This window comes from Perca flavescens, chromosome 10, assembly GCF_004354835.1.
Source record: "Perca flavescens isolate YP-PL-M2 chromosome 10, PFLA_1.0, whole genome shotgun sequence".
NCBI classification, from domain to species: domain Eukaryota; kingdom Metazoa; phylum Chordata; class Actinopteri; order Perciformes; family Percidae; genus Perca; species Perca flavescens.
Window position 1 is genome coordinate 14476924 of NC_041340.1, and position 27332 is coordinate 14504255.

A 27332-nucleotide genomic window follows, 5' to 3' on the forward strand; every position below is an offset into this window, starting at 1 on the left:
CTCTCTACCCCTTTTACACACACAGTTAATTAGTTTACTGTATCCATTTTCAAGCCTCACGAGAATGTGAATGTTGTATAGCTTTAGACAAAAAATGCTTACTAATGGGCTACTTTCATACAAGACAGTAAGATTTTTTTTTTTTAAGTTTAAAAATCAGTGATTCATAAAATAAACCGAATTGACAGTTCTTTTAAATAAAGGCTAAATCATTGTATGACGCTGCCTTTTATTAAACAGTAGAATATTGTATTTAAATAAATAAATATTGTATTTAATGTATGTATAATTCTATTTAACTATTTTACTTTACATTCTCTTTACCGAGTGTTTTTATTGCCCTTTGTTTTATGTAAAGCACTTTGAATTGCCTTGTTGCTGAAATGTGCTATATAAATAAAGTTGCCTCGTCATGCTGTGTGGCATGAATGTTTAATGGCTTTAGACAAAAATCTTAATGGGCAGATCACAAAACCGTGAGATGCGTTTGGAAATCAATGATTAATAAAAGAAAACCCAATTGAAAGTTGTTTTAATCTGAAGCAATAAATCTAACAGACTCATACAAACAAGGGCATGTCTAATCAATCATATTTTTCCTCATGTGTTGAGGCAATCCACTCCCATTCCCCCCACTTTCCAGCAAGCCCCACAGGGAGACATACAAAAAATATAGTGTGTATGTGGTATGACACCTGGGTAGGATGGGCTCTGATGTCATTGTGCTTTCAGTATACTTTCTAAAGGTTAACAAAAACCTAAAAAGCAGTTGACTGTCAGATGAGATCATTTAAAATGTCACTTTTGTGATGTACAAAAACGTACAAAGACAGAACAAACGAGAAACTTAAATGCATATTTTTGTACAACTGAAGTGTTTTAGCAGCTTGAATACACCCTATAACAAAAGAAGTGCTCTTTTTTTGGCACAAACTCTGCTTTGAAGCTTTGTGTGTTCATAATCACAGCTTTATCAGATGGCTACATGGTCTTAAAAATTGTAAAACCTTGCTGCAAGATCACACATTTGACACAGATAGTCCCCAAATTGTCATTTCTCTACTATGAAATGTTAGTCTAATAGTCCCATATTTGACACTGACTAAAGAAACAAGCATCGGTTTAATTTTTGATCCTTTTTCTCTCCAACGTGAGATACATTTAGAGCATTGTTAAGTGTGTCAGCATTTGCTTGGGATAATGAGTGAACAAAAAGACAAAAAGTGACTTGATAACAAAGAGCATATTGATTCAAACTATGGACAAAGAAGAATCTAAGTTTGAAAATAAATATTTTTCCTCTCCATTAAAAAAAAAAAGAGCAAACGGAACAACATCTGTGTGTCTTCTTTGTCTGTCCACGGTAGCCCATCTCTCTCAGGAGGCACTGAGAAATATGGACAATATTCTCTTTTCAATGGGCATGCAGTCCACAGGATCACAAGACCCTTGACAAAAATCCTGTGGAGCAGTATCCATTCACTTGTCGGTCGCTGGGTTGAAGATTATTATGGTTAACATCCACTGGAGCAAAAGATTTAGAGACCGATCACCTCAGCCTGAATGGACCATCTGCATCTCTTTTTTCTCAGTCACTTTTTTTTTTCTTTAAGCCACATAGTTGTACTGGTTGGGGTTCTCCTTGTCACGCTCCATATAGTCCCTGTCAATAAGAGACTCTATCCTCTTCTTCAAGTCAGCAGGCTGAAAGGCAAGAGGACAGAGAGGAGGCAGAGGTTAACATGAGACACATGCCAGCATTTCTAGTTATTTTTATACTTTGAGGTGTGAGGTAATCAGTGAAAAGCTGATTTACAGTATGCAAGCTATGCAACTGCCCCAGGGTATCTTACTATACAAAAGTCTTTCTATAGCAGTATAGACATTTTGAAGATATGTCTAACCATATTTAGAAACAGTTTGTCCAAAAATATTTAACTATAAAATGTCCCATTAAGTACATAATGCTGTAGGGCTGGGCAATATATTGATATCAATATATGAGGCTCGATATCGTCTTAAATTCTGGATATCGTAATATCGCAATATGACAGTGTTGTGTTTTCCTGGTTTTACAGGCTACATTACAGTAGAGTGATGTCATTTTCTGAACTTACCAGACTGTTGTAGCTGTTCTGTTATTTGCCTTTACCACTTAGTCATTATATCCACATTACCAATGATTATTTATCACAAATATCATTGTGTAAATATTTTGTGAAAGCAGCAATAGTCAACCCTACAGTATCGCCGCAATATCGTTATCGATGTATTTGGTCAAAAATATCCTGATATTTGATTTTCTTCATATCGCCCAGCTCTATATTGCTGTCACAATTCTTTAGGATTTTTTAAAGTATCAGTATTGACCTAAAAAATCCAGTATCTATAATCCTCAAAGGTTTTCTCTATAATTCATACGGCATAAACATCTGTTACATAATAGAAAACTAAACAGTTGGCTTTAAATTAACAATAACAAAATAACCCTCTGTTAATGTGCACATGAGGAAGCCAATACAGGAAATAGATTTTAACACAATAGATTTTGAGGGTGAAACAGTAAAACAGAATTTGAAATACTCAAACCCCATATAAATCAATGAAACTTTGAAAATAGAAGGCATATAGTGTTGTGTTAATCACCTTGACGGGGAATTTAAGCTGGTTGTACACTTCAGACATCAAGAGATTATGGCTCAGAGTCTTCCTCATCTTCATGATCCGCACAATGGCAGCATCGATCTGATACTGACGATCCTGAAACACCCTTTCTGTGGTACTGGCTTGCTCCTCCACCTGAGAGGGAACAATCGGTTACAATAATTCACCAAAACCTTGATAAAAGATAAAAAATAAGAATACTTATACCGTTTCTTTCATCTGGATCTGGTTTATTTTGATCCTGAAGAGCTTGTGTTTGAAGTCATCATTGCAAGAAAACTTATCCCCGTCCTCCACATCTTTGCTTTTGGGGATTTTGGTGAGGACACGCGCTTTTCCACATGCAAGTGACTGCAGAGTCCGGCGAAGTTCACTGTCCTCTGTAAACCAACGAACACACAAACAGTGTTTTAGATCACTGATGCTGCATAATGAGTCCTTGACAACCCTTGTTTCTTCATCAAAGCGCTGCCAACCAAACTTTGATGGGATCTCACAGACCTATTCCTGTTGCCAGTTTGATCTCCTCCAGGGTGAACTCCTCTCCTTCGTTAAACATCAGTAGCACAAGTGTTTGGAAAAGTGACACCTGCAGCTCCTTCTTGCCCTTTTGTGAGAAAAATCAAAGCAAATAATTAACATTATGCTGTATTCAGTGAAAACACACACACACACACACACACACACACACACACACACACACACACACACACACACACACACACACACTCTATCTACCTCTTTATATTCAGCTTTTAAGACACAATGGCCGAGTGTTGACTGCCACTGCAGCTTCCTGCCACTGTGTTTGCCCAGGTAGAAGGTCTTGAAGATCTCCTGCAGTCGCACCATCTGGACAAAGACAACAGAGGCCTTACAAAGCAACATTCAGCATATCTATTGCATGGCAGGTTATAAAATCAGCACGTTCCCGACAATTTCTGTATTTGCTCAGCACTGACCTCAGGAGGCAGGTGCACTTCCATCGGGACATAGGTTGGCCAGTAACCCATCGTGAGGATGTTCACCGTCAGCTCAATGTTGCCAGGAATGTTTTGGCACTGCATATACTGCAGAAATACAAATGACACACATGTAATATCCACCTGCCAAATTGAATTACTTAAAGTGCTCATATTATGCTTTTTGGCTTTTTCCCTTTCCTTTATTGTGTTTTATATCTTTTTTGTGCACGTTATAGGTTTACAAAGTGAAAAAGCCCAAAGTCCACCCCAAAGGCACTTACGATCTCCAACAGAAAACACTGTTCACAAACTACTCCAAACAGCTCTATTGTAGTCCAGGCTTTACTTTAGAGACAAACGCGTGTCACTTTGTAACACACGTTATAATGCTCGCCTAGCTGCTAGCGTGGCACGCCCTCATACTCTGCTTCTGACTGGCTAGTAGTCCTTACCTAGCTACTGTGCATGTGCGACTCCTAACAAAGATTGAACAGAAGCGAGATGCCTCACTCGGTAGCTAAAACAGAGCTCAACACAAAGGGTGAAAAGAGGAGCTGCAGCAATGTGCAGTACAACAAAAATATGGTGTTTTTTGAAAATGAAACCATGTAAACCTATTCTGATATAACCTCTAAATACAATTATGAACTTGAAAATGAGCATAATATGAGCACTTTAACCAAAAAAAGCAAAGCACAAGTGAAGGCATGTGAAGGCATGCTGTTTCAGGTGTCAGTGAGATGCTGAAACATGATCCATGAAGCCCAGTCTAAATAATAAATCAATGAGTTTGAACGCTTATTGGATTTCAAATCAATGCACAGTGGTTTATAATAATATGAGGAGGGATTTTAGAACTCTGGAAACTTCACAATTACTTCAGCTTTTGTTGCAACAAACACAATGTAATTATTAGAAATAAGCTATTCCTGTTACAGTAATCTACCTGGAATGTGTGCTTAGAGCGAGAGCTGAAACGATTGACTAAATTGATTGATTAAATCGATTTCGTATATTGACATTAAAATAACATTTTATGTCAACATAAACCGTTTCTCCAATGTGAATATGTGCTGTTCTTTTGTTTTGTGATCATTTCTTTTTTTGGAAAGTTGATCGGACAAAATGAGACATTTTCTGAAATATGTATAAACTCAACGAATAGGATTGGGCATCGAGAACCAATTCCTACTTAGAATCGTTTCAAAAATTACAATTCCAGTAGAATCGTTTCTTTATTGGAATCGTTTAGAGGATTTGGTTTCAAATCTGATCATCGCTTCCCAATTTAACATGCGCAAGTTTTGGTTTCCGTAGAGGCCAGGCACTTGTTGTGTTGCAGCCATGGAGCACACTAAGCAGCGCTCTAGTGTGGCTTTATTTTACATTGAAAAAGCTGTAAAACTGCAAACCACCAATGAATCAAAATAAAACTTTCTTCTTATTTGTGAAAATAGGCATGTGACCCGTTTCACCTACACCTCTCAAAGAATCGGAATCGATAAGAACCGGAATCGAAAGGAAGAATCGGAATTGGAATCAGAATCGTTAAAATCCAAACGATGCCCAACCCTATCAACGAATAAGTGATTGATCAAGAAAGAAATCTTTAGTTGCAGCTCTAATAACAAGTATTCGATTGCCCAAAGCAGTCCATTGGCCAGATAATGTTGTATTGTGTGGTGGCAAAGGTTAAGCCAGGTTCAACGGCTCTGCATTTTCGTTCTGCAGCCTTTTGTATCTGGATCCCTACTGTGTAAACACAGAGGGCTAATTAAAATAAACGAGGGAGCTGCATTTTTTAAGCAATGGTAATGTCTGTCTAAAAAACTAAACTGCCCTACACAACATCTCACGGTCATAAGAATCAAATACAAAACTCACATGGATGCTCTTTAACCCACTACTGTTGTTCTCACCTGTTTGAACTGCACCATGATGTCTTTAGAAAGCTCCATATCCTTGAACATCCCCTCCAGTTTGCTAGTGAACGCTGCTCCACATTCTGAGGAAACACCAAAATGTCACAAGTCAAATGTGCGTTCAGGGTCAAGATAACCCTTTCTGTGATTTATTTCCCATTGTTTGTGTGTGTTAGGAAGATACATTTTGAGGGATTAAACTGACCATGCTTCAGCTTTGACAACATCGATTTTTCAGCATCTACAGAGGCGCTTTTTCCAACCAGCAACCTCTTGGCCAGATCCTTTTTATAAAAGGCCTCAAAAACGTCTTTTCCTACAATGACAACACATTATTATATTAAGAAAAACCATAGGAGGACAAAAAAAAAAAAAAAAAAAATCCTAAACTGAAACAAATGTGATAGTAAATATTAGACCAACCATAGATGAATCTAAAAATAATCATGATCTTATCCAGCATCTTCTCCAGTTCTTCATCTGTTGCTTCTTTGTTTCCTGCCCTTAGCTTTGAATCCACATGTTTTGCTGTAAACAAAAGTGTATTTATAGTACATGTTATTGCATGAAGATTATTATATACAGTATCTCACAAAAGTGAGTACAACCCTCACATTTTAGTAAATATTTAATTATATATTTTAATGGGACAACACTGAAGAAATTACACTTTGCTACAATATAAAGTATTAAGTGTACAGCTTGTATAACTGTATATTGTGCTGTCCCCTCAAAATAACTCAACACCTAAACCGACATAAAACCATGAGTAACCAAAGTGTAATTTCTTCAGTGTTGTCCCATTAAAAGATATAATGAAATATTTACTAAAATGTGAGGGGTGTACTCACTTTTGTGAGATACTGTATATCATATGCGGATTTAGTGACGGTGCAGCAGGTATGGATGGGGAACATGCTTACTGACCTATGAGCTCTGCAGGTTTATTTGGCCGTTTGTTGATGAATGTTTCGAAAGCCTCCTTCATGGCGTTGACGAACTTCTCGTTCTTCATGAAGCATATGTCGATGACGTGATCCACCTTGTCTTTGAAGTCCAGCAACTCTTGAACCATTGTTTTGTCTTTTTCTGGATTGATTACGATTGTGCTTCCAAAAGCCTAGATTTCCAAGAGGGTTAGGGTTAGGGCAACAGATAACGCAAAACACTATTCCTGAGAGCTTAGCACCTATTATCATGCACTGCATCTTCAGACTTTTTTAACTGTTAATGTTGTCATCATACCTTTATGTACTCTATCCAGTGCTGCAGGAGGACCTGGACGCCACCTCGCACTCGACTGAAGAGTTGATAGAGAAGAGACAGATCCTGAATTCTGTTCTCATCCAGCAGGTGAGTCAGCCCTGGAAGTTTCCAACAACAGAAAGTCAGAGGTCAGAACACAAGACTCCATGTGTAGTCAGACAGACAGCGTAGTTACAGATCAGGTACAGCCTAGACATTTACAAACTGCTGTAATGTGACTCATGTATACGTTTATACTAAGTATGTACTGCTGTGTACCTTTTTGCAGAGTAGCCGTGAGATGTTCACCCAGCAACTGCTTCTCCACAGTAGCAATGAGCGGTTTTCTGAGTGGGGGAGGGGGGGAACTCAGGTTACAAATGAGTCTTTGTCACTGTTAAACTGCAAATTGAATACTAGTGAGTCTAACACTCACTGTGTGCTCTGGTCCAGATATGTGATGACTCTGTCAGCCTCCTCCTCTAAGCGCTTGTTGACATGATGGAGATATTCTGGAACCTGCAAAAAAAAAAAAAAAAAAAAAAAAAAAAAAATATATATATATATATATATATATATATATATATATATATATATAAAAAATAATATATCTATCTATCTATCTCAGCTACTAACACCTAAAACAACATTTAATGTGTGACTAAAGAGACTGCTTTTCTCCAATACAGTAGAATATTTAATAGCCCAGGTTACAAACTGCTTCACATGAAGCAGCACATCAAAATAACAATAACAACAACAACACAATCAAATAAAGAACGTAGAGATAACGAAAGACGTTGACAGGACCATTATAAAATAGATAAAACAAAAAATGACAATTAAAGTAAAATCAAGTAAATCTTGATTGTGCCTATATAGAACAGTCTATTAATGTAGAGTTTAACTTCTATATGTAAAGTTAGCTGTATTAGAGAGATCTTAAGCCACAGTCTAAAATAAATATACAGTATGTCACAAAAGTAAGTACACCCCTCACATTTTAGTAAATATTTAATTATATCTTTTGATAGGACAACACTGAAGAAATTACACTTTGCTACAATGTAAAGTATTCAGCTTGTATAACAGTGTAAATGTGCTGTCCCCTCAAAATAACTCAACACACAGCCATTAATGTCTAAACCGCTGGCAACAAAAGTGAGTACACCCCTATGTTAAATTCCCATAGAGGCAGGCAGATTTTTATTTTTAAAGGACAGTTATTTAGTGGATCCAGGATACTATGCAACCTGATAAAGTTCCCTTGGCCTTTGGAATTAAAATAATCCCACATCATCACACAGCCTTCACCATACCTAGAGATTGGCATGGAGTACTTTCCATAAAATCATCTCTCAATGCAAATCAAACCAGCTGTTAGGCTAACTGACATGCCAATCTCTAAATATGGTGAAGGGTATGTGATGATGTGGGGGGGCTATTTTAATTCCAAAGGTCAAGGGAACTTTATCAGGATGAGTAGTATGCTGGATCCATGAAATAACTGGCCTTTAAAAATAAACATCTGCCTGCCTCTATGGGAATTTAACATAGGGGTGTACTCACTTTTGTTGCCAACGGTTTAGACATTAATGGCTGTGTGTTGAGTTATTTTGAGGGGACAACACATTTACACTGTTATACAAGCTGAATACTTTACATTGTAGAAAAGTGTAATTTCTTCATTGTTGTCCCATTAAAAGATATAATGAAATATTTACTAAAATGTGAGGGGTGCACTCACTTTTGTGAGATACTGTACATTTTTCTTTCACAAATACAAATAAAATATTTTGAAACCTGTAGGAACACCTAATTCTTTGAGCTGAAACAATAAAAAGTTAAAAGTATGTCTCAATCCAATGTGTCAGCAAGTTAACAAAGCTGCTATAATTATTGTCTGAATCAAGCAAAAGCTTTTTCAGCGGAGATATAAAAAAAAAAAAACACATCACTCAAAACACACCATGTATTGTGCCTGTAGTTCATTCTGTTCACCTGAAGCTGTGAATGGAGGATATGTTGGTGTTGTGGTTCTTCTATGTTGTGTGTGGTTTTAATTTTTTTGTTTTTTTACATTAACTCAAAATGCTGTTTCATTCTGTGGAACTAAAATAAAGACCTGATGTTGCAATTTGTGTTTTTAGATGCATAAACACTATACTAGACACTGGACATATACTGTTTAATCAGATTGTCTATATTTGTCCAGTTATTCAACGAAAAAACAGGCCCAGAGTACCAAGGTCCCATAAATCACCTCTCTCTGCTGCATCAGCCTCTGTCCCTCTGCAGCGTACAGTCGATTAGTTTCCTCCAAAAAACGTTGCTCAAAAGAGTCCTGATAAATCTGTCATGGATGGAGAGAACACAGGTTTTATTAAAGCCATTTGTCAACAGGAAACTGACAACTCATCAGACCCATGTGTGAGTCATAATCACAAACACCACAGCTGCAAAAGCCACACTTATCTTGTAGTACAGGGGTAGAACAAGGACCTGAGGCAAAAACATGAATCCCTCCAAGCTGCTATGGAAGACCTGAAGTTGCTCAACTTCAAGACCGGGCAGAGTGAATACAGGCTGGAACAACTCACGCGACGGAGTACGATGGAGACCGATCGGCTCCGTACAAAGATACAGCCTTCCAAATACAGATTCACACCAGCTGACACTTATGCGTGGATCATTATTAAAATAATAATAAAAATGGTACATGGTCAGTTACCTGCAGGTCAGAGAGCATGCTCAGCAGGCTCCTCAGTAGACTGCGGTCTATTGCCTCTCCGTTTCGCTCCCTCTCAATGAGCAGCAGAATCCCGTCGATAGTTTTACTCTGGACCTTCAGATCACTGATGATGTAGAACCTGAACAGCTCCAGTCCCATGTCCCTGCAGACCAGAGCAGTATGTTCAAACAACCACTTTAAAACAGAAATCAGCCTCACGCTATTGTAGAACAGCTGGCATCAGTGATCACTCACCAGATTGATGGCAGCATTGAATTTTGCAAAACATAGGTGCGGTCCAAAAACAAAAATATACTCCTAATCATGATCTGTGAAACAATGACAAACATCCACAGTTAGAAAATGGCACTAATGACAGTGTTATTCTTTTATAAACAATTTCTTGTCAAATTAAAAAGGGCCACACTACAGATTTTACACATGCAGATCTGTTTACTTTTCACAAGGGGTACTTCTCAGTCTGTGAAAACACTTGTATGATGTCTTCTGTGGCTCTGAGGGAGCTTTTCTAAAGTCTCAGAAAATAACTCTGATCTTGATTTTGGTTTGAGACTTTAAAATACATTTTAATATTTGTGTCCTAAGTCCCCAAACATTATGCATTTAAACACGGAAATTAAATAAACAAATTGCATGGGTAGCCAGGTTATGTAAATAGACTTTCAAAAGGGTATGACAACTAGAGCCTGACTTATTAAAGTTATAAACCATACCATTTGTCTGCAGTGATCTTGCCAGCACTTGTCAATTTTCTTTAGGAAAAGCACACTGTCCAGGGCATCCGTATGAACAACGTTAAGGCAAAAAGAGCTTTGCTGCAATATGACTCCATGATCAATACTAAGCCATATAAAATTAAGTGAATAGTGATAGAAATTGAAGATAAATAGAAACTGTAAAGGATATTCTCTGAATTGATCAATTTGTGCCTTGATGTGGTCTTCACACACGGCCCTCAGCTGTTTGTAAAGTTTGGCAGATATCTTATGGGAGCACAGGTTCTCAACAGCCTAAGGGGACAAAACAAAGTGTCAAAAGGGAAATGTTCTTATCAATGAGCTTCCTCTGGGAGGTCAACAGGTCTGGAATTATACCTGATAGAGCTCCTCTAGATTGTACTTAATTGAAGTGCTGTTCTGTATGGCCTCCACTGCCTCCTTCAGCTTCTGCCAGGTCTCCTGCGTGTAGTTCTCTGGCAATTTGGGCTTTTCTGTGTGCAAAAAATAAATAAATAAAAAAACAGTTCTGATAACACTGTAAAAATTTTCAGGCTCCTGAACAAAACAAGTTTTTCTTCGGAAAGTATATCCAGACGATTGTGACAAAGACAAAAATCTAATATCTGGTTATTGAATTGTATTATTAGACATGATATTGCATGAGATTTTGGTTTCTGTAATATAAAGATATGACTAGGGCTCGGCTATAATCTCATCCCATGATATCCATCCAAAAAAACTCTACTGTTCACATCTCTTCTCTCTAAATCTTGTAACGACAGTAGACGATGCAATACTCACTACTTAACTTCAGATATTCTATATGTACGTACACACTAACCTTGGCAGGTATGCCATGTACCTTTTAAATGGAATTAAGTGCAAACTGCTCTCAAACCAGATTCTTTAGTTTTACTATCTGATGTTTTTTTTATTACTCCTTTAATTGTTTCAATTAACTCTTATTTGTTGCTTGATTGCTGGTTGTTTTGCCATGTATGTGTAGTTCTTGTATGCTAGGACTCTGTATGACTATGAAGGTTTCTTGTTTTCAGGTCTCTTTAGAAAAAAAAGAGACATTTTGATCTCAATAAAACTCTGATTCATCAACAAACAGCAAAATATTATTTAAAAAGGTTAAATATGGCTGAAATATTTATCCATTAATTTTTTGGGGAAATTTTCCAATGTAGCTAAATTACATATGAAAGAATAAACTCGCCGTTCAAAGCAATGGCCTGAGCTCCACTGTATTCCCATTTCTTGATGTGTCAAATAACTTCCATTTTGTTTTTAATTATTGCTTGCTCAGAATCATTCATTTGAAGTACAGAAATTTGAGAAATGATATCACAAGATCACATCATCACAATATGATTTTGCAAAATAATCCTATAAACAATATTTAATGTCTTTTTATATTGTTATTAGCAATTTTCTAATAGGATTTTTATAACTTATTTGACTGTTTTAGTTATGTTAAATGAGATAATTTCTGAAATATGTATGCCTAAATTTCTTCTGACTCAAATATATGCCATCCACATGTTGACACATCATTGGTACCAAGGTGACTAGTCAAGGAAATGTGTATTTTTTCCCAAGTTTTCTTAGTTCATAGTAATGCCAACGTGATATTAGAAGCATTCCCGGTTTTCTGACTCGGCTAAGTTTATAATATTTTAGCATTTAAATTGTAATGCAGCCTTCAGAACCAAGAAGAGACTAACGAGATCCAGTCTCATATCACAATGTTACAATGTCTTGTCCAGATGGGACAACATCACAGTGCCGGGGGGACTTGTTAGTTGTATATTGCTGTCAGTGAATGTTTTGGAGCTTAAATCACATTATCCACCAGTTTATCTGCTACCTTTGAAGTTCTTGATGACTAGTTTCTTGGCAGCACCGGGTTTACTGTTCGAAAAGGTGCCGGATCCTGCGGGCTTCGTCAGTCCGTTTGCATGGTGTCCCACGCCACCGGGCAGGAACACGGCTTTGCTTTTGTTATTAGAGCACGAAGCAGCAGCAGCCTCCTCAGCCATTTTAACATCCAGTCCAATGAAATCCACTGAATCCTCAAACCTTAACTTCTTCTGGATGTGCAGCGAAGTGGGGGAGCAGGGGGAGGAGGAGGAGGAAGAAGAAGAGGAGGAATTCAGGGTCTTAGGAGGCGAGGAAGAGATCGTGTCAGAAGTGTCTTCCCTCTCTGAGCCGTTTATTTTCCTCTTCTTCGGAGATGTAATGTTACCGCTGTCGTTTTTGACATCAGTGGCCGCTGGTCTAGCCTCCTGGGTTGGCGGTGGTGGGGGATTAGGGGAAGATAAACCTGTTGGAAACATGAAAAAACGGGAATACTAATTCTTAACAGCCAGTCTTTTGATCCGAAACTTCCAAGCTTGAGATGAGCTCAGTGTCCGAGAGCTTTTAACGTTATCTATCTTAGTACGGAGAGTTTTTTTATCCAAGTCTTTTATCCAGTATAAAACAGATAATAAATTGTTAAACTAAACAGCTCCACTTGAACCTAGCCTTGTCGCTTTCTTGTTATTGCTGGCAGAAGAAGAAAGATGGTTGGCTATTGCTTCCTCTTTTGCCTCTCGTGTCTAACCCGCGTTTTACAATTGTTCAGTAAAAGTGGTCAACTGAAGCGGCCGTTAACGATGATTATTTACAAAAGAAATGTATCTATAGCCAAAATAGGGTCACATAATACTAAAACATCCGTTGGTCAACACGGGGAAAATTCGCTCTCAAAATCTAGCTAGTCTGTGACCCCACCGGAAGTACTTCGTACATAAGTACTTTTTGCACAAGCGTGTTTTTTTTTGTGTGCAACTGCTCTGGCCACAAGATGGCGCCAAGCCAACGCCATTACATGGACTGATGACATTTTTATGGTCATGAATTTACCGCACATGAATGAATGAAGTTGCCCAGCTATTAGATATGAATTGATATTTACTACGTTGTAAATATTTTCTAGTTCACACTGTCAAAATAAAAATGTAGTAACAGATTTATTAAAGTCAAACTTAAGAGCATTTTTTTCTTCATCCTCAAAGTATTTTGGCCTGCTCCTTTCAATGAAAAAGCTACGTCACATGTATTTACATTGTATTTCTTACAATCTGTAAAATGTCCATATTCTCATTGTTTCATCTTGTTTCAGATTTTTTTTCTGTTGCTAAATTTTGACTTTCCTATTGTTTAAAATGTTCTTTTTTCAATGTTTAATTATATTTTATATATGTATTTCTTTATTTCGACATTTACTCTGTTTCATTATACAGGCACTATGTCATCTCACTGCACAATATGTATGATTGTGTATGTGACAAATGTGTTGTTTTGAATGTGAAAAACAGTGGCGTACAGCTTTGTGATGAACTGCTGTTTCAAACTCCTCAAGAAAGATTTCATATATACCATATGAGATACTATATAGAATTGATCCTGTAAAAAAATATACCTGAGAGATTCAAAATTCTTAATTAAAATAATGCAATTTATTGTTCAGTTTTTATTTAACGTAAAGAAATGTCATATTAAAATTTTGCAAATGGCCAAATCCCAATCTTTTTTTCATGCAGCAACTTTAGATGTTACAGCAATACTGTAAGTCAGAATCAGAATAAGCTGTATTACATGAAATGTGTGCACATGCAAATCATTTGACTTTTACTTTGCTCTCATTTACTTTGCTCTCAATATTACACATGGTAGAAATTGACCTACAGCTAAAATCAAGGACAACAAGCTGAACCAAGACAGGTAAAAAATTGTGTAAATTGTAAACAAATACAAGTAGTGCAAAGAAATAAATATTGAATGGACATAGGCTACATGAAGTGGGTGGTTACACTATATGCATGTACATGTCTCAATACTGTATATAGCCTACAGTGTGCAGATATATATTTTACAGCAATTGCAATGTTCATGATTACAAAAAAAGTGTGTATTTTAAACTGTAAATATATAATTTCTATGTTTTGTAGGTAAGTGGATGTTTTAGTGTTACAGGGTTATTGTAGATCTAAACTATGTAAAATCAAGTTAAAAAAGAGAAACCCATAACATTTCAGTTCCATCCAATTGCACACAGTATGTTTAACATACGCTTTGAGATGTTTGATTTATCTAATCCATCCATAATCTAACCATATAAAAATAGGATCTAACCAAGAAACGAATAAAGAATTGAATTGCGTCACAATACGGAGCAATTTATGCACTGCCTCGTCACTATGGAAACTGTCCTTTACATGATCTAACAGGCGCTACATGCGAATTTTAAATGACTTATCGTGTGTTTAACTGTCAGTGAAATATAAACAGCGCCAGAGCACGTTTTCAGATTGTGTACACCTAAAAATTGAGTTACACAAGTTACCTAGGAGACAGGAGAGGAAGGAAGCGCCTATAATCGAATTCAACCTGACCTGTCGTGTAGCGCAAACAACTGTCGTAAAATGACGTGACTCTCATACTGCTGGTCCCTAAACAGGCGTGGAATTGCTATAGCATTACTTGATATGTGAATTGTATGCTGTTAGTTAACGTTACTTGTGTTTACCATAGCCGACCTGGCGCGCCGAACAAGTTTTGTCATAATTAAGGAACGCGGTAACGCTAACAGCGACCAACGAGGATGTTTAAAAAGTACGTTGCTGATTTTTTCCATGTTGTTACGTTAGCTAACCACAGCTAACGTTAGGTGGCTAACTGATTAGCAATCGCGTCTTCAACTTTGTTGTGGGCTCAAATTCAATTAATGAGACAAGTAGACCTCAGTCATGATATTTTGTGAGATCACATTAGACCAGGCATGAAAATATATTTGAGCTTGTCAGTGCGGTATAATATAAAGATACTCTGTCTATTCACGTTTATTAACTAGCTAGACTAAACTGCCTTGAATCCATAGACAGTATAAAAGAAGCTTGAATCCAAACATCAAGTGTCATCTTGATACAGTTGGGAACATTCAGGTGCATATGACCTAAGTGAAGCATATTTTCACTTTGAAGGTTGAAATAATATTTTTGACCTTATAATTACAATATTGAAAGGTACCTTTTTGTCCACAAAGTTCTCAATACTATCTCTTCATTTATAGTGTATTGAAATCAAAGTTACTGCCGAATTAGAAGTAGAATTAAAGTTATACTTACACAAATATTCATTTGATTGTCTGGATGAAATTTGAATGGCAAAATTGTTTAGATTATGTATTGATGTAACCTTTTTTGATGGAAATAAATAACAGCATTTTATTTTCTATAATTGGAGTCTCTTCCCAATATATCTGCATCAATATATGCATACTGTGGGTATTGGTTGCCATTGCCATATTGTAACTAAACTAACATTGTTACTGCAGCTGCCAATATTTGCTGCAATGTGGAATCAGTGTGCTCCATTGTGTATGTATGTGATATATTTAGACCTACATTATATTGATTAGGACAACTTAAACAAATTAAAAGTACAAAAATAGGATAAAAAAAAAAAGATTAATTGTATATCCTAAACATGCCAGACAAGCTTATTCTGTTTTCTGTCGGCATTTGTACTTTAAAAATCATTTAATACAAAAAGCATTTTCTCTTTCCTGTTACAGATTTGATGATAAGGAAAATGTGTCAAACTGTATCCAGCTGAAAACATCAGTGATCAAAGGCATCAAAAATCAGCTGTTGGAACAGTTTCCAGACATCGAGTCATGGCTCAATCACATAATGCCAAAAAAGGACCCTGTCAAAATCGTGAGATGGTATGACTTTATCTTTTCAGTTTTCTAATCAAGGTACATACAGTGTTTTCAGTATAGTAGATTTTCTTCTACAGTTTTTTTTAATATTTTTTATTCTTCCCACAGCCATGAACACATTGAAATCCTGACAGTGAATGGAGAACTGCTTTTCTTCAGACAAAGAGAAGGACCATTCTACCCAACCCTCAGACTGTTGCATAAATGTAAGCTTTTCTAATGTTAGTGGCCTTTTGGTTGTGTTTGAGTTTCATCACACTGATTACAAATTCTCTTTGGATTTTTATAGATCCTTTCATTCTTCCACACCAGCAAGTAGACAAAGGGGCCATTAAATTTGTCTTAAGTGGAGCCAACATCATGTGCCCCGGGCTGACGTCACCAGGCGCTAAACTCTACCCAGCTGCAGCCGACACAGTAGTTGTATCCTTTAATACATGATGCTGCGTGTGGGAGCTTTTTGATTTTCACACTAAAAAGAAATAACAATTGTGATTTGTGTAATTTTCCTATGCTAGCATTACATATTTCTTCCAAATCCACAATAAAAAACAATCTCACTTTCCTTCCAGTTCCAAGTTTTTCTTTAACAAGTGGATGCAGGCCATAATGGCGGAGGGAAAACAACATGCACTTTGTGTTGGCGTTATGAAGATGTCTGCAGACAGCATGTAAGATTTTTTTCCCCTACAATTTACAGAGGCAAAAAAGAAATCCTTGCTGTTGCTGCTGTTATGATGCCTAATCTAAATCTGTCTTTTGCAAACAGAGGAAAAGTCAACAAGGGAATTGGAATTGAAAACGTTCATTATCTCAATGACGGATTGTGGCACATGAAGACGTATAAATGATGACATCAAGACCTGCCCCTACCCCCCAGACAGTGTGGAGCTCTTGACAGCAACGCGTCAGCTGCCCGTCACCTGTTTACAACCAAGAACTTAGCTGTGTAACCGGCTGAAGGCTTTGAATCAATCGGCATAATGCACAAATAAAAAAAAGATCTTGCTTTAAACCTTAATCTCAGTTGGTATTTTGTTTTGGATCCAATTTAAGATGTGCATGTAATTGCCTGTGATTTTGGAATTTAATCCAATGGTGGACATGTCAAAATTGTAATATTTATAACTTCAGGATAACCTAGTTTTCGTAGTGTAGAATCTAGTTGGAGTAATGATGTAGCCTGTCAGCCAGTATAGGATGTGAGCATTTAGCATAATCCCTGAGGGGGAGTGGCGTGGCACACGTTTACAAATTAGACCGGTTATTCTGCCCTGCTCATACACTACATTGTCACTTGTGTCTGACTACGTATTTCCATGGTACGAGGACATCTATGACAATGGCAATATTGATCTTTTTCTTACCTGACAGCAGCAAAATGTTAATATACATTGTGTTAAGACATAAGCTGTCAAGGTAGAACATAAAGGGTGGTCGACAATAGAATACATCCAGTTCTATATCAAATTTGTTCGTCTTAAAGCAGTCCAACTGTAAACATGTTTTCCTTTGCCAAAAATCATTCACAGCATGGTTGACAAAGTTTACATCATTGACACATTGAAAGCTGCCAGCAGTCTTTTGTATGATTTTTTTTTTTACATTCATTCTCATTCCCACCTTTTAACAGTCCTTGTCGGATTGTTCGACACCACAGAACTACGTTGCATTTCATCAGAAATTAATTTTATTCACTTTTATTATCCAAAAGTCCCTTCTTTTTTTAAAGTAGTCATCTGGTCAGTCCGACAGCCATGTGTTTTTAAAAATATCTGTGGAACAATGACACCTCTAATGAAAATTATTTTGTTTTCGGTGTCTCTTTTAACATGTGACAAAAGAAAATACTGAATATACATTACCCAGAAGTCAACATTAAGTTATATTATTTTCCTTTTTGCTGTGAAGTCCAATTCTTCATATGTGGAGGTAACCAAGCATAAAGTGGCAAGAAATGCACTTGATTTAGAGCTGGTCTGGGCCAACATGTGTTTGACTCAATACTGGTGCTACCATACAATCTTCAAATCAGTTGGGTGACTTATTCTCAGAAATAAAAAATAAGTTATTCATAATATAGTAAGATGGCATAGCACTTTAAACAGTTGCATTATTTCAGAAACCTGTCATTTCAATAGGCATCACCTGATAATGAATGCAGCTTTAAAACCACAAAATGACAAACATTTAAGATACATATACCTATACCCAAAACTTCCAGACAGACAATCTAGTCAAAGGTCACAAGTTTGATACCCCAGTTCTATCTTTATTCAAAAGGACGCACACTCATCCACTATGTTTACCTACACCACAAAGGAATAGGGTGCTGATTGTGCCAAGTGAAAAAGGTAAAAATATACATAAAAGGGTTATATATTTCCATCCAGGATACCGTTTTACAAACAGAATTAGAAAACATCTCCTCACAGTTAGGTTTGCCATCACAGAAGCAAAACTTTTAAAATGCCACATCCATCTTGCAGGAATGAGTCTCTAGTCATTATCTGAATTTTCAGGAGGGTTGAATACTAAAGAGTCATGAAAATCGTGGCCGTAAGGACGAAGTCTGTATACTCCAAACATCATAACCTGCATTTGATTCGGTGACATCCCACTGAATGTGACTGCCATGTCAGAGCAGCAGCCTTCCACCACATTATTTGGGTTGTTCTTCATGCTTTCACTTATCAGGCTGTTCACACCTTTGCTGTTGAACAGGCCTTTTCCGTGTGCGTCTTCTCCATTCTCTGCGAAGACACCTGTATATTTGAGGCACACGGCCAGCTGCTTGTCCTCACTCATCTTCCACAGGGCACGTCCTCTTTCTGGACATTTGTCTTCATCCTGGAACACATGCACTAGCCTTTTCAGCGCTTCATAACTTAGAACAATGCCACTATCATACGTCACATACTCAAGCTCCCCTGACTTCATTACGTTGCCCAGGTAGAAGGGCTCGCTGGGATCCTTTGCGAGCACAAGGTATTTTAGGTTCTCAATGATTGCAAACGTGGTAGCTTGTGCCACAAAGAACCACTGCAGGCCTCCGGCATTCTCATAAGCATGCGTCAGAGCTTTACGTAACCTCGCCCAGTCATCTTTTTCATTCAGGTCTATCGCCTCAAGGGCCTTAGAAGACTCAGAGGTGTAAAACACAGCCTTATCACAATGTTTGCTCCAGGTGTCCAATGCAGTGGCCCAGTAAACAAGGACCTTGGGCTGGACCATGATGACGCAAGAGACCCGGACTTGATTGCTCAACTCCTGCACTTGACTGTCAGAGAGGCGTGTCAGCTCATCTTTACTCGGGGCCTTGACGTGATGATGATGATGGTCTTCTGTCTTGGACTCTGTGCCAGGGCGGAAACTACCTAGGAGTGACAGCAGCAAGCAGAAGAGGCCTCCCATGACCATCCCCTTCATGAAAGAACCTCCTTCAGACAACATTTTGGCAGCAGACACTGGACGAGAGAGAAAATGCATTCATGTAGCTGTAGTCGCAAGTGTTATGATTCATAACCAGTTGTGCAGGCTCTGATTCTTCATGTCAGTGATCACATTGTGTTAGCTTCATTGTTACTTATAACTTACTACGTGCAGCTAATGAGAAGGCTGGACTTACTTGGTGTATGTGCTCTTTACTGGCTTACTTATTATATTTGGCTGGAGGGAAATTTCTGTACACCACAAGTGTTTCCTTAATTAACCAACAATTGTATTCATGATCAATTAGTCAGCTGATTACTTTCTTGATTAGTGGTTTGATCTATGAAATATCAGAAAAATGTCAATTACAATTTCCAAGTCCAAGGTAGTTTGGACAAGGCAGTTTGTTTCGTCCAATCAACAGCACAAAAAACAAAGATATCCAGTTTACTATCAAGGGCTAAGAAAACACCTAAGTATATTTAATATGTTAAATATTTACAAATGATAAGGTGGAACCAGAGAATTTCACCTGTAATATTGCTTTTGATTTTTCAGCTAGATGAATTACTTTGTGTGAGGCAAGAAATCAAATCACTGAATGTTTTTCACCATTTTCTGACATTTCAGACAAAACTCTTGATTGGCAGATTAATCAACACTAAAAGATAATTTTTAGTTGGAGCCCTAATGTAAGTTCATTTAAAGGCTTTCATAAAATGGCGTTAGCTTGTTCATCTTCCATGTACAAGTTGAGCAGCTGATCTGAGCTCAACCTAGAACATTAAACGACATAGCGTAACTCATGTTTGAACGTTTAACGTTACCGGTTTTCAACGTCGACATATTAGCTTTTTTTTTTAATTTTTAGCATTAACGTTAGCATTAGTAACTTATTAACATTATAGGTATGGAAGTCTTAGCAGCTGTTAGCTAACTGTTAGCTTCCTCGCTTCGTAACGGCTACATTAAACATTTAACTCGGGGTCTTGACTCTTGTTATACATGAAACATAACATGTTGATAAAGAGCATTTACTGTACCTAGCTAACGTTAGGTTAATGCTGCCGTGCCAGGTGGTTCTCCTGCTTTCGCTTGTCTTTCAGCTCCCACTTTCCAGCTTTGTAAGATCGCGAACTGACCAGCAGGACAGTTAATTAACAACTAGATAGGTGCATGTTTACTCGGTTTGTTCACAGTACTACGATCTAGCTCCTACTGAGTGAAACACTTCCGCTATCTGACGTCATGTGACTCCACTGAGACCTCTCTTATGCTCTTATCATACACCCACTCTGAATACAATACACCCATGGGTTGAGGCGGTTGGGTTGAGACGCTTTTTTAAAATGTTTTATGGAGCCCCAAAATGTAATGAATAATAAATAAATAAATGTAAAGAATACATGTCATAATAGAATATTAAACAAATGAATAATTTAATAAACAATAATAATAAACAAATAACGCAAACTACATAAACGATCCAATATATTGTCAAATACTTTTGAATTCAATGTATTGATGTGTTATTACCCCGTGGACACTTTTGTTTCAAAATACATTTGATGTATTTATTATGATTCACTAAGCCTAGAACTCTAGACGCACCCTAGCGGCAGCAAATGTCATTTGCAGCCAGGGTCCAACATCTTGATGTGGGTCTGGCTTGTCAGGCTAATATTTCACTTCATTTATTCATAAGATCATTTAATAATCAAGGTCTTATTTATCATGTGCACAACAAATACAGGGTTGTTGCTGATGCCATTCTTAGCTCTCAGGCTTCCCCCAATAATAATAATAATAATAATAATAATAATAATAATAATAATAATAATAATAATAATAATAATAATAATAATAATAATGATAATAATAATAATAATATAGGCTATGTATAAGAAAGAAGGAAGAATGATGAAAAGGAAGATCAGATCACACAACAAAATGAGAATCTAAACACAAAGTTGTGCAAATTAAAAAAAATTAAATATAATAAAATATATAATAAAGTAAGTAGACAGTAATTGCGATTAATAAAGTGTTAACAGAAATTGTATATGCAATAAATTAGTAGTAATAAATATGTATACAGATGTAAACAGGAAATTAATAAATAAGCTATAGCCTATGCATAATGATAAGTGTAAACATATATGTAAAGTCACAGTTGTAAAACAGTAATAAAAAGGTCAAGTGATGGTAAAGTGTCAAGGGATGAGCTTAATGTCTTTATTTATTTATTTATTTAATATGAACATTTTGGAGTTCCATAATGTCAGCCATCTATTCATCAATAGATTCCCTCAACAGATGTACTGAAATTGTTGATTGGATGAAGTTGTGTATGTTTTTCATATGCAGATTAAGATTTAGATTAAGATTATTATAATTATTACCTTTATTTAACCAGGAGAAACCTATTGAGATGAAGAATCTCTTTTTCAAGGGTGACCTGGCCAAGACAGGCAGCAGCATATAAAACACATAGTTACAGACAAGAATACAGGAGGACAAAGTTAATACAACTGAAATAAAGCAAAGTAATTCACATTACATCAATTTCAAATAGCCTTTTTTGCAGCCAGGAAAAAATATTGAAAACACTGACATCTTAAAGAGTCTGCCTCCCTTTCTTTCATTTTGGATTTAAAAGCATTGCCATTTACCGAGTTGAGTTCAGTCTCAACTCAGTCTGCAGCGTATTCCATCCAGAGCGGGCAAAGTACACAAAAGCCTTTTTCCCTGTTCAGTGCGTGCATTAAGGCAAGGCAAGGCAAGGGAATTTTATTTATATAGTAAATTTCAACAACAGGGCAATTCAAAGTGCTTTAGTGCATTAGGAACAGAAAGCAAATTATGTCCTGATAACATATGCCGATAACATATGCCGACCAGCACTTTTCCGCATGATAAAAGAACAAATGTAGGTAAGGTAGCACACCAAGCATTGCCTTATAAATAAAGTTATACCAGTGACAGAGCCTATGAGTCGCCAGAGCAGGCCATTGTACCCGAGAGTAGCCTACAACTTGCAGTGGTGAGTACGTGCTTTACATGATGCAGATTAACTGGCAGTTTAAGATTTTACATTAATAATGTGTTCAGATTTATCTTGTGACCGTGTGGACTGTAGGACATATAAAGTACATTGTTGCATCATTTCATTAATTCATCAATTTAATGGGACGATATGTTAGTCACAGCCAGGGGCCAAGTCCAGCAGAACAATGACTTTTACTTAGTATACTTTAAGTACATTTTGTTGATAATACTTATCTACGTTTACTTTTCTTTTCACAGTTTATTACCTTAATTTTACATTTCCCGTGAGCATGATTAACACATCAACATACATCCTGTATGTAATTTCAACAGTGATAGTAAGTTATTGTTTGTTTGTTCTTTTTTCCAAATGGGTAATAATGTCAATGTGGCTGATTTAAAGTCACTGCTTGACCTTACACACCAACTTTGCTGTGCTTTTACCTCATTGACTGCTGTGCAGCCAAATGCATCAAATGTTGTTTTCATTGTCGTAGAGACAACCTTATAAATCACCTGATACCCCGAACACTCATCTGAGGAGCATTAGTAGAACTAATAGAAACAAAATTGGTAAGTACGTAATTATCAGTACAGAGGAAGAAAGATGATCAATAAATAGCACAGCCTTGACAAATACACCTTTTAATCATTTTACTCTGTGCCAGTATTTTGGATTTAGCTGGGCCTATGTACAAAGTGTGTAACTTATACATTGAAAGCAGCAGTGTACAATAAAAACTCCAGAAAATATAAATAGGCATCTGCATATGCTTGAATCAACCTGTGGAAATGAAAACACATATATCTCTCTATAAATCGGAATATCTCTGTGTGTTTGTGCCCACACATGTGCAGTTCTTCAGCGGTGGCGGGGAGTTGCTGAATGTGGTGTCTTGCCAAAAACTGATCATCCGCCAAAAACCCATTTCTGTATACCCTACATGGATACATGATGAAATAGTGGACACGCTGAATTTTGAGCTGACTGAGCCACGCTGCAACATGTGTAATAGGGTGGGGCTCTCTAGCACGTTGTTTTGTTGCGAACATTTGTTTGCAGCTATTCTGCACGCTACCACAATCACGTGTATTTGAACTGTTTGGCCTTCTATACAATGTGTTACTGCTACACAAAAAAGTGGACACGTTGAACCTCTACATGAGCTGCAACCGAACGACGACTGATTGAACCTGCAACATGTGTTACATGTTGTGTTTTATAAAAAACAAATTACAAAAAAAAACAGTTTTTTTCCCCTTTACTTATGCTACATAAGACCACCTGTGACTACACAGTGCAAGTTCTGCTTTCAAATGTTTAGTTAAAGTAAAAGGGAGGCATTATCACTCAGCATAATGCACTTCAAGGTGGAGATTTTCAACCCCAATATAATGCTGGATAGTTTAATGCATAATATTTGAATTGTGGTATATTGTGAGTAGAATCTGAATCTGCAACGTTCTCTGACAGGTAAATGTATGTTTTCCTCTGAAGTACAAGTACACAGTAAGTCAGTAGTATAGACCTACAGTTGCATATTAAGTACATTGGGGACCTTCTGTAAGTTATTTTAGAGTACAATGGTTCTAGACAAAGCTGCAAGCAGCTACAGGAGACCAAGCAATCGGCCCATTCCAAACAGGAATGTTTTGAACATGCACAGCAATAGTAGAAATAAGCTTTTAAAGCAGACGTTACTATGTTATTATGCTACACAAACAATTAAAGCATGGCACAAGAACAAAGCATATGTGTTTGTGCTCCTGACTAACAAAATGTGAAACATATTTACCACAAAGATACCTATTTGCTTCATCCGACAGTCATAATGTAATGCTTCAGAAACGCTAGTCATTCAACACAAAATGACGTAGAAACCTGCAGTGACATATTTCCGTCAGCTGTGTACCTGAGACATGAGCAATGATACGTTTGAACAGCCCATCACACCGAAATGGTGTCAGACATAAACCATCTGAGCTCTGCTGGACAGCCGCTGATTACTGTTGCAGAGTAAACATTTGTTAGGTCTCTCTGTACAAGCAGAGATAGGCTCCGGCTCAATTGACAGGGTCCCCTAAATTGTGTCCATGACGCCTGATCCATCGCGTCAAAACCATTAAGAAGGAGACTGGGTGTGATGATAATGTATTGATCAGGTTTTGATGGATGACCACCGAAGATATATAAGTGAAGTTCTTTGCCGAGCAGAGTTATCGTCCAGATCTGTCCATCCAAAGAGAGAGGCACCATGCTTTCTGTAGCTCTGTTTTACCTCGTAGCTGTGATTTGTTCTGCAAGACGGACACATGCTCTACCTCTGTACCCTGATACCAACCTGGAGCCACAAGCAGGTAGGACTCTCTTGTTTTCTTTAATTTTATGGAAAAAGCTGAACAGCTTTAGGTCAATTTGGCTTTTTAAATTTGACCTTTTGATTTCAGCAACACTGTTTACTCGGCTTTTCTTCTATTAGCTAAGTTGGTATACACCTTAATGACGTAAAAGTGTATTCAAAAACATACAGAAACTAAACCAAACTGTTCATATTATTCCTAAATGTCCCTCGAGATCAATACATTTCTAGCTTAACTTTACTAAAATATTTAAATATCTATTTCATTTTTGCTCTTAAAGATGTGGTTAAAATAAATCCCAAAGTACATTTTATAAGTTATTCTGTTAAACTCAGGAATATAATTGTCCCAATGACAGGATCATGAGAGGACGTTGTTTTATCTCAACAGATTTCCTTCAGAAATTAGTGTCAGAGGTGGAGGATGGACCCAACACTGCTGAGGGGGAGCAGAGAGAGGTGAATAACCTGTATCCTCTATTGATGCAGCACAATGGAGGGAGAGAGTCCTGGAATAAAGGTAAAAATAATACTAATATCGTGCAGATAAATCAGTCACATATGGTCAACATAATGATTTTTTGACCTTCTACCTTTATGTTTTTTAGGGGCTAAAGATTCAGCACAACAAGATAAATTTGCTAACATGGTAAGGTACACATCCTCTACTTGTAAGAAAGTAATAATATAGCAATAGATACTGTATAGCAATTCAAATAAGTTAAAAGTGAAATGGCACAGAAAGACCAAGTAATGCAAAATTAGATTTTAGTAAGTTTAGATATGGGTGTAGGTGTAGATTTAAAGGAAGTCACAGAGCGAGATTAATTGCAATAGGGGAAGCCAATTCCAAACGCTTCTCTTTTAGTTTTATGTCTATAATGGGGGAGGGGCGGGGAATTCTGAGATTGAGTGTAGATACATATGGGCACAAAAGCTCACAAATATTTGGTGGAATCAGACCACAGAGTGCTTTATAAGTATTGCCCTAAGATCAATTATAAAATCAATTTAATGAAAATGCCATTTAAAATGAGGGTTATGTTTTCAGTTAAAGCTCTGGCTCTAGTGTACCACAGATGAATTTACAACATTTCATCCGCGTCACGTTATGTCTTTCTTGTTTTGAGGTCGAGGACCTCAGAGAAGTCGTCTTGAAGCTGGCAGCGGCTGACAAGCTTCGCTCTCAGGGTTTTCTTAGATCAGAGCAGAACTTGCCAAAAACAAACAAAAGAGGTAAGTGACTCTTGTTTTTTTCTATCAAGCACACACCACACCTGCTCTTTAAACACGGACATGATGACTGAGCTGTATATTATGACGTTATTATAATGCTATGATATAATAAGAAGGATGTTTAACTAAGGCTAGTGCCAATTAACGTAGCACAGATCACTTACACCTAAACAGCACCACAACATTCTGCTCAAGTCCAAGTACTCTGAAACTATTACATTTTACTAGATACTAGTACTAGTAAGTACTAAAGTGAAAGTAAGCGGAATTTTATTTTAAGTGCTCATGACAGATGCAATAAATGTGATTTCAGATGTAGTGAAGTTTACTTCTTTAGTAAAACAAATACTGACTTTAAAAATATAGGATAACACTTTACTTTAAGCCCCCAATTTAGCATTAAACATTTATAAAGATTTAATGTAGTACACTAAATTGCTTTTTATGAGTAAATAAGTAATAATAATGTAATTATGTACTTGTGCTGTTGCAAATAGAGCGCCACAGCATATAGTCAGTTGCAGTCTATTTTATTTATAAAGCCCAAAAATTACAAATTGTGTTTAAAGGACTGTATAACATGGAAAATAAAACACACTTGATGATAGCAAAATAAGATGAAAGTTAAATACATAGAATGCATAACATGGAAAGTTAAACCCACTGAATAATAATAATAATAACAAAGAAATAAAGTTGAAAATAATAAAATTAGTGCCTATTCTTTCAACATGAGTGGTGGAGGAAAACTCTTCTTTTGCTTCGAGTGCACACTCTTGTTTATCGGTGTTTTGAGCCTCCAACGTCTCCATCAAGGCAGCGATGTGAGCGTTGGCTTCAAGGCACCTAACCCTAACCCTAACCATTGCCTAATCCTAGTGCCTTCTAGAAGGAGACGTTGGGGGTTTAAAACACCATCGAGCCACACATTTCAATTGGCGCCTAGGTCTCTGAGGCTATACATAAATGACTAGTAGTAAAATGGCAATATGGAGAAACAGCTTGACAATATTTTGTAAATATTAAAATAAATAAGTGAAATATGTTAAAGTGTTTGGAATGAAGAATGTGGATTAATTATAAAATTTGACTTCAGCTTTGTACCTAACGCTTGAACTCTCTGATGCCCCAACAGCATGTTTCTGGAAATACTGTGTCACCAACTAGAGCCCAGCAGCTGCAGGGCGTTTAGTGTGACTTCGGCACAGCCTGG

At 37.0% G+C, this 27332-nt stretch overlaps 3 protein-coding genes across 3 annotated transcripts; 1 reads left to right on the forward strand and 2 right to left on the reverse strand.

Annotated features, from left to right (window-relative positions):
- Positions 1 to 515: 515 nt before the first annotated feature.
- cul4b (cullin 4B) lies at positions 516 to 12609 on the reverse strand. The gene is made up of 20 exons (XM_028589811.1): positions 12141 to 12609; positions 10643 to 10758; positions 10455 to 10558; positions 10262 to 10331; positions 9783 to 9856; positions 9528 to 9690; positions 9060 to 9149; positions 7233 to 7315; positions 7076 to 7143; positions 6797 to 6915; positions 6479 to 6671; positions 5975 to 6079; positions 5757 to 5867; positions 5549 to 5634; positions 3627 to 3734; positions 3403 to 3516; positions 3166 to 3271; positions 2872 to 3044; positions 2647 to 2799; positions 516 to 1704 (listed from the first exon to the last, which is right to left on the reverse strand). Exons 1-20 carry the CDS (start codon positions 12607 to 12609, stop codon positions 1609 to 1611), a joined length of 2601 nt encoding a protein of 866 aa, XP_028445612.1. The 3' UTR covers positions 516 to 1608.
- Positions 12610 to 14705: 2096 nt separating this feature from the next.
- mcts1 (MCTS1 re-initiation and release factor) lies at positions 14706 to 17064 on the forward strand. The gene is made up of 6 exons (XM_028589759.1): positions 14706 to 14932; positions 15894 to 16046; positions 16152 to 16249; positions 16333 to 16466; positions 16647 to 16714; positions 16813 to 17064. The coding sequence occupies exons 1-6, from the start codon at positions 14922 to 14924 to the stop codon at positions 16892 to 16894; spliced, it is 546 nt and encodes a 181-aa protein (XP_028445560.1). The 5' UTR covers positions 14706 to 14921; the 3' UTR covers positions 16895 to 17064.
- Positions 17065 to 17715: 651 nt separating this feature from the next.
- c1galt1c1 (C1GALT1-specific chaperone 1) lies at positions 17716 to 20724 on the reverse strand. The gene is made up of 2 exons (XM_028589758.1): positions 20519 to 20724; positions 17716 to 19510 (listed from the first exon to the last, which is right to left on the reverse strand). Exon 2 carries the CDS (start codon positions 19494 to 19496, stop codon positions 18543 to 18545), a length of 954 nt encoding a protein of 317 aa, XP_028445559.1. The 5' UTR covers positions 19497 to 19510; positions 20519 to 20724; the 3' UTR covers positions 17716 to 18542.
- Positions 20725 to 27332: the final 6608 nt, after the last annotated feature.

Bases quoted from the DNA above. Each gene is read 5' to 3' on its own strand.
- cul4b (XM_028589811.1), bottom strand. From the start codon at position 12,609: ATGTTTCCAACAGGTTTATCTTCCCCTAATCCCCCACCACCGCCAACC. The intron at 10,559-10,642 runs GTATAATTCCAG...TTGTCCCCTTAG, and splicing joins ATCTAGAGGAGCTCTATCAG to GCTGTTGAGAACCTGTGCTC. The intron at 9,857-10,261 runs GTATGGTTTATA...ATTGTTTCACAG, and splicing joins AAGATCACTGCAGACAAATG to ATCATGATTAGGAGTATATT.
- mcts1 (XM_028589759.1), top strand. The intron at 16,467-16,646 runs GTATCCTTTAAT...AAGTGGATGCAG, and splicing joins CTGCAGCCGACACAGTAGTT to GCCATAATGGCGGAGGGAAA. The intron at 16,715-16,812 runs GTAAGATTTTTT...TTTTGCAAACAG, and splicing joins AAGATGTCTGCAGACAGCAT to AGGAAAAGTCAACAAGGGAA.
- c1galt1c1 (XM_028589758.1), bottom strand. From the start codon at position 19,496: ATGTTGTCTGAAGGAGGTTCTTTCATGAAGGGGATGGTCATGGGAGGC.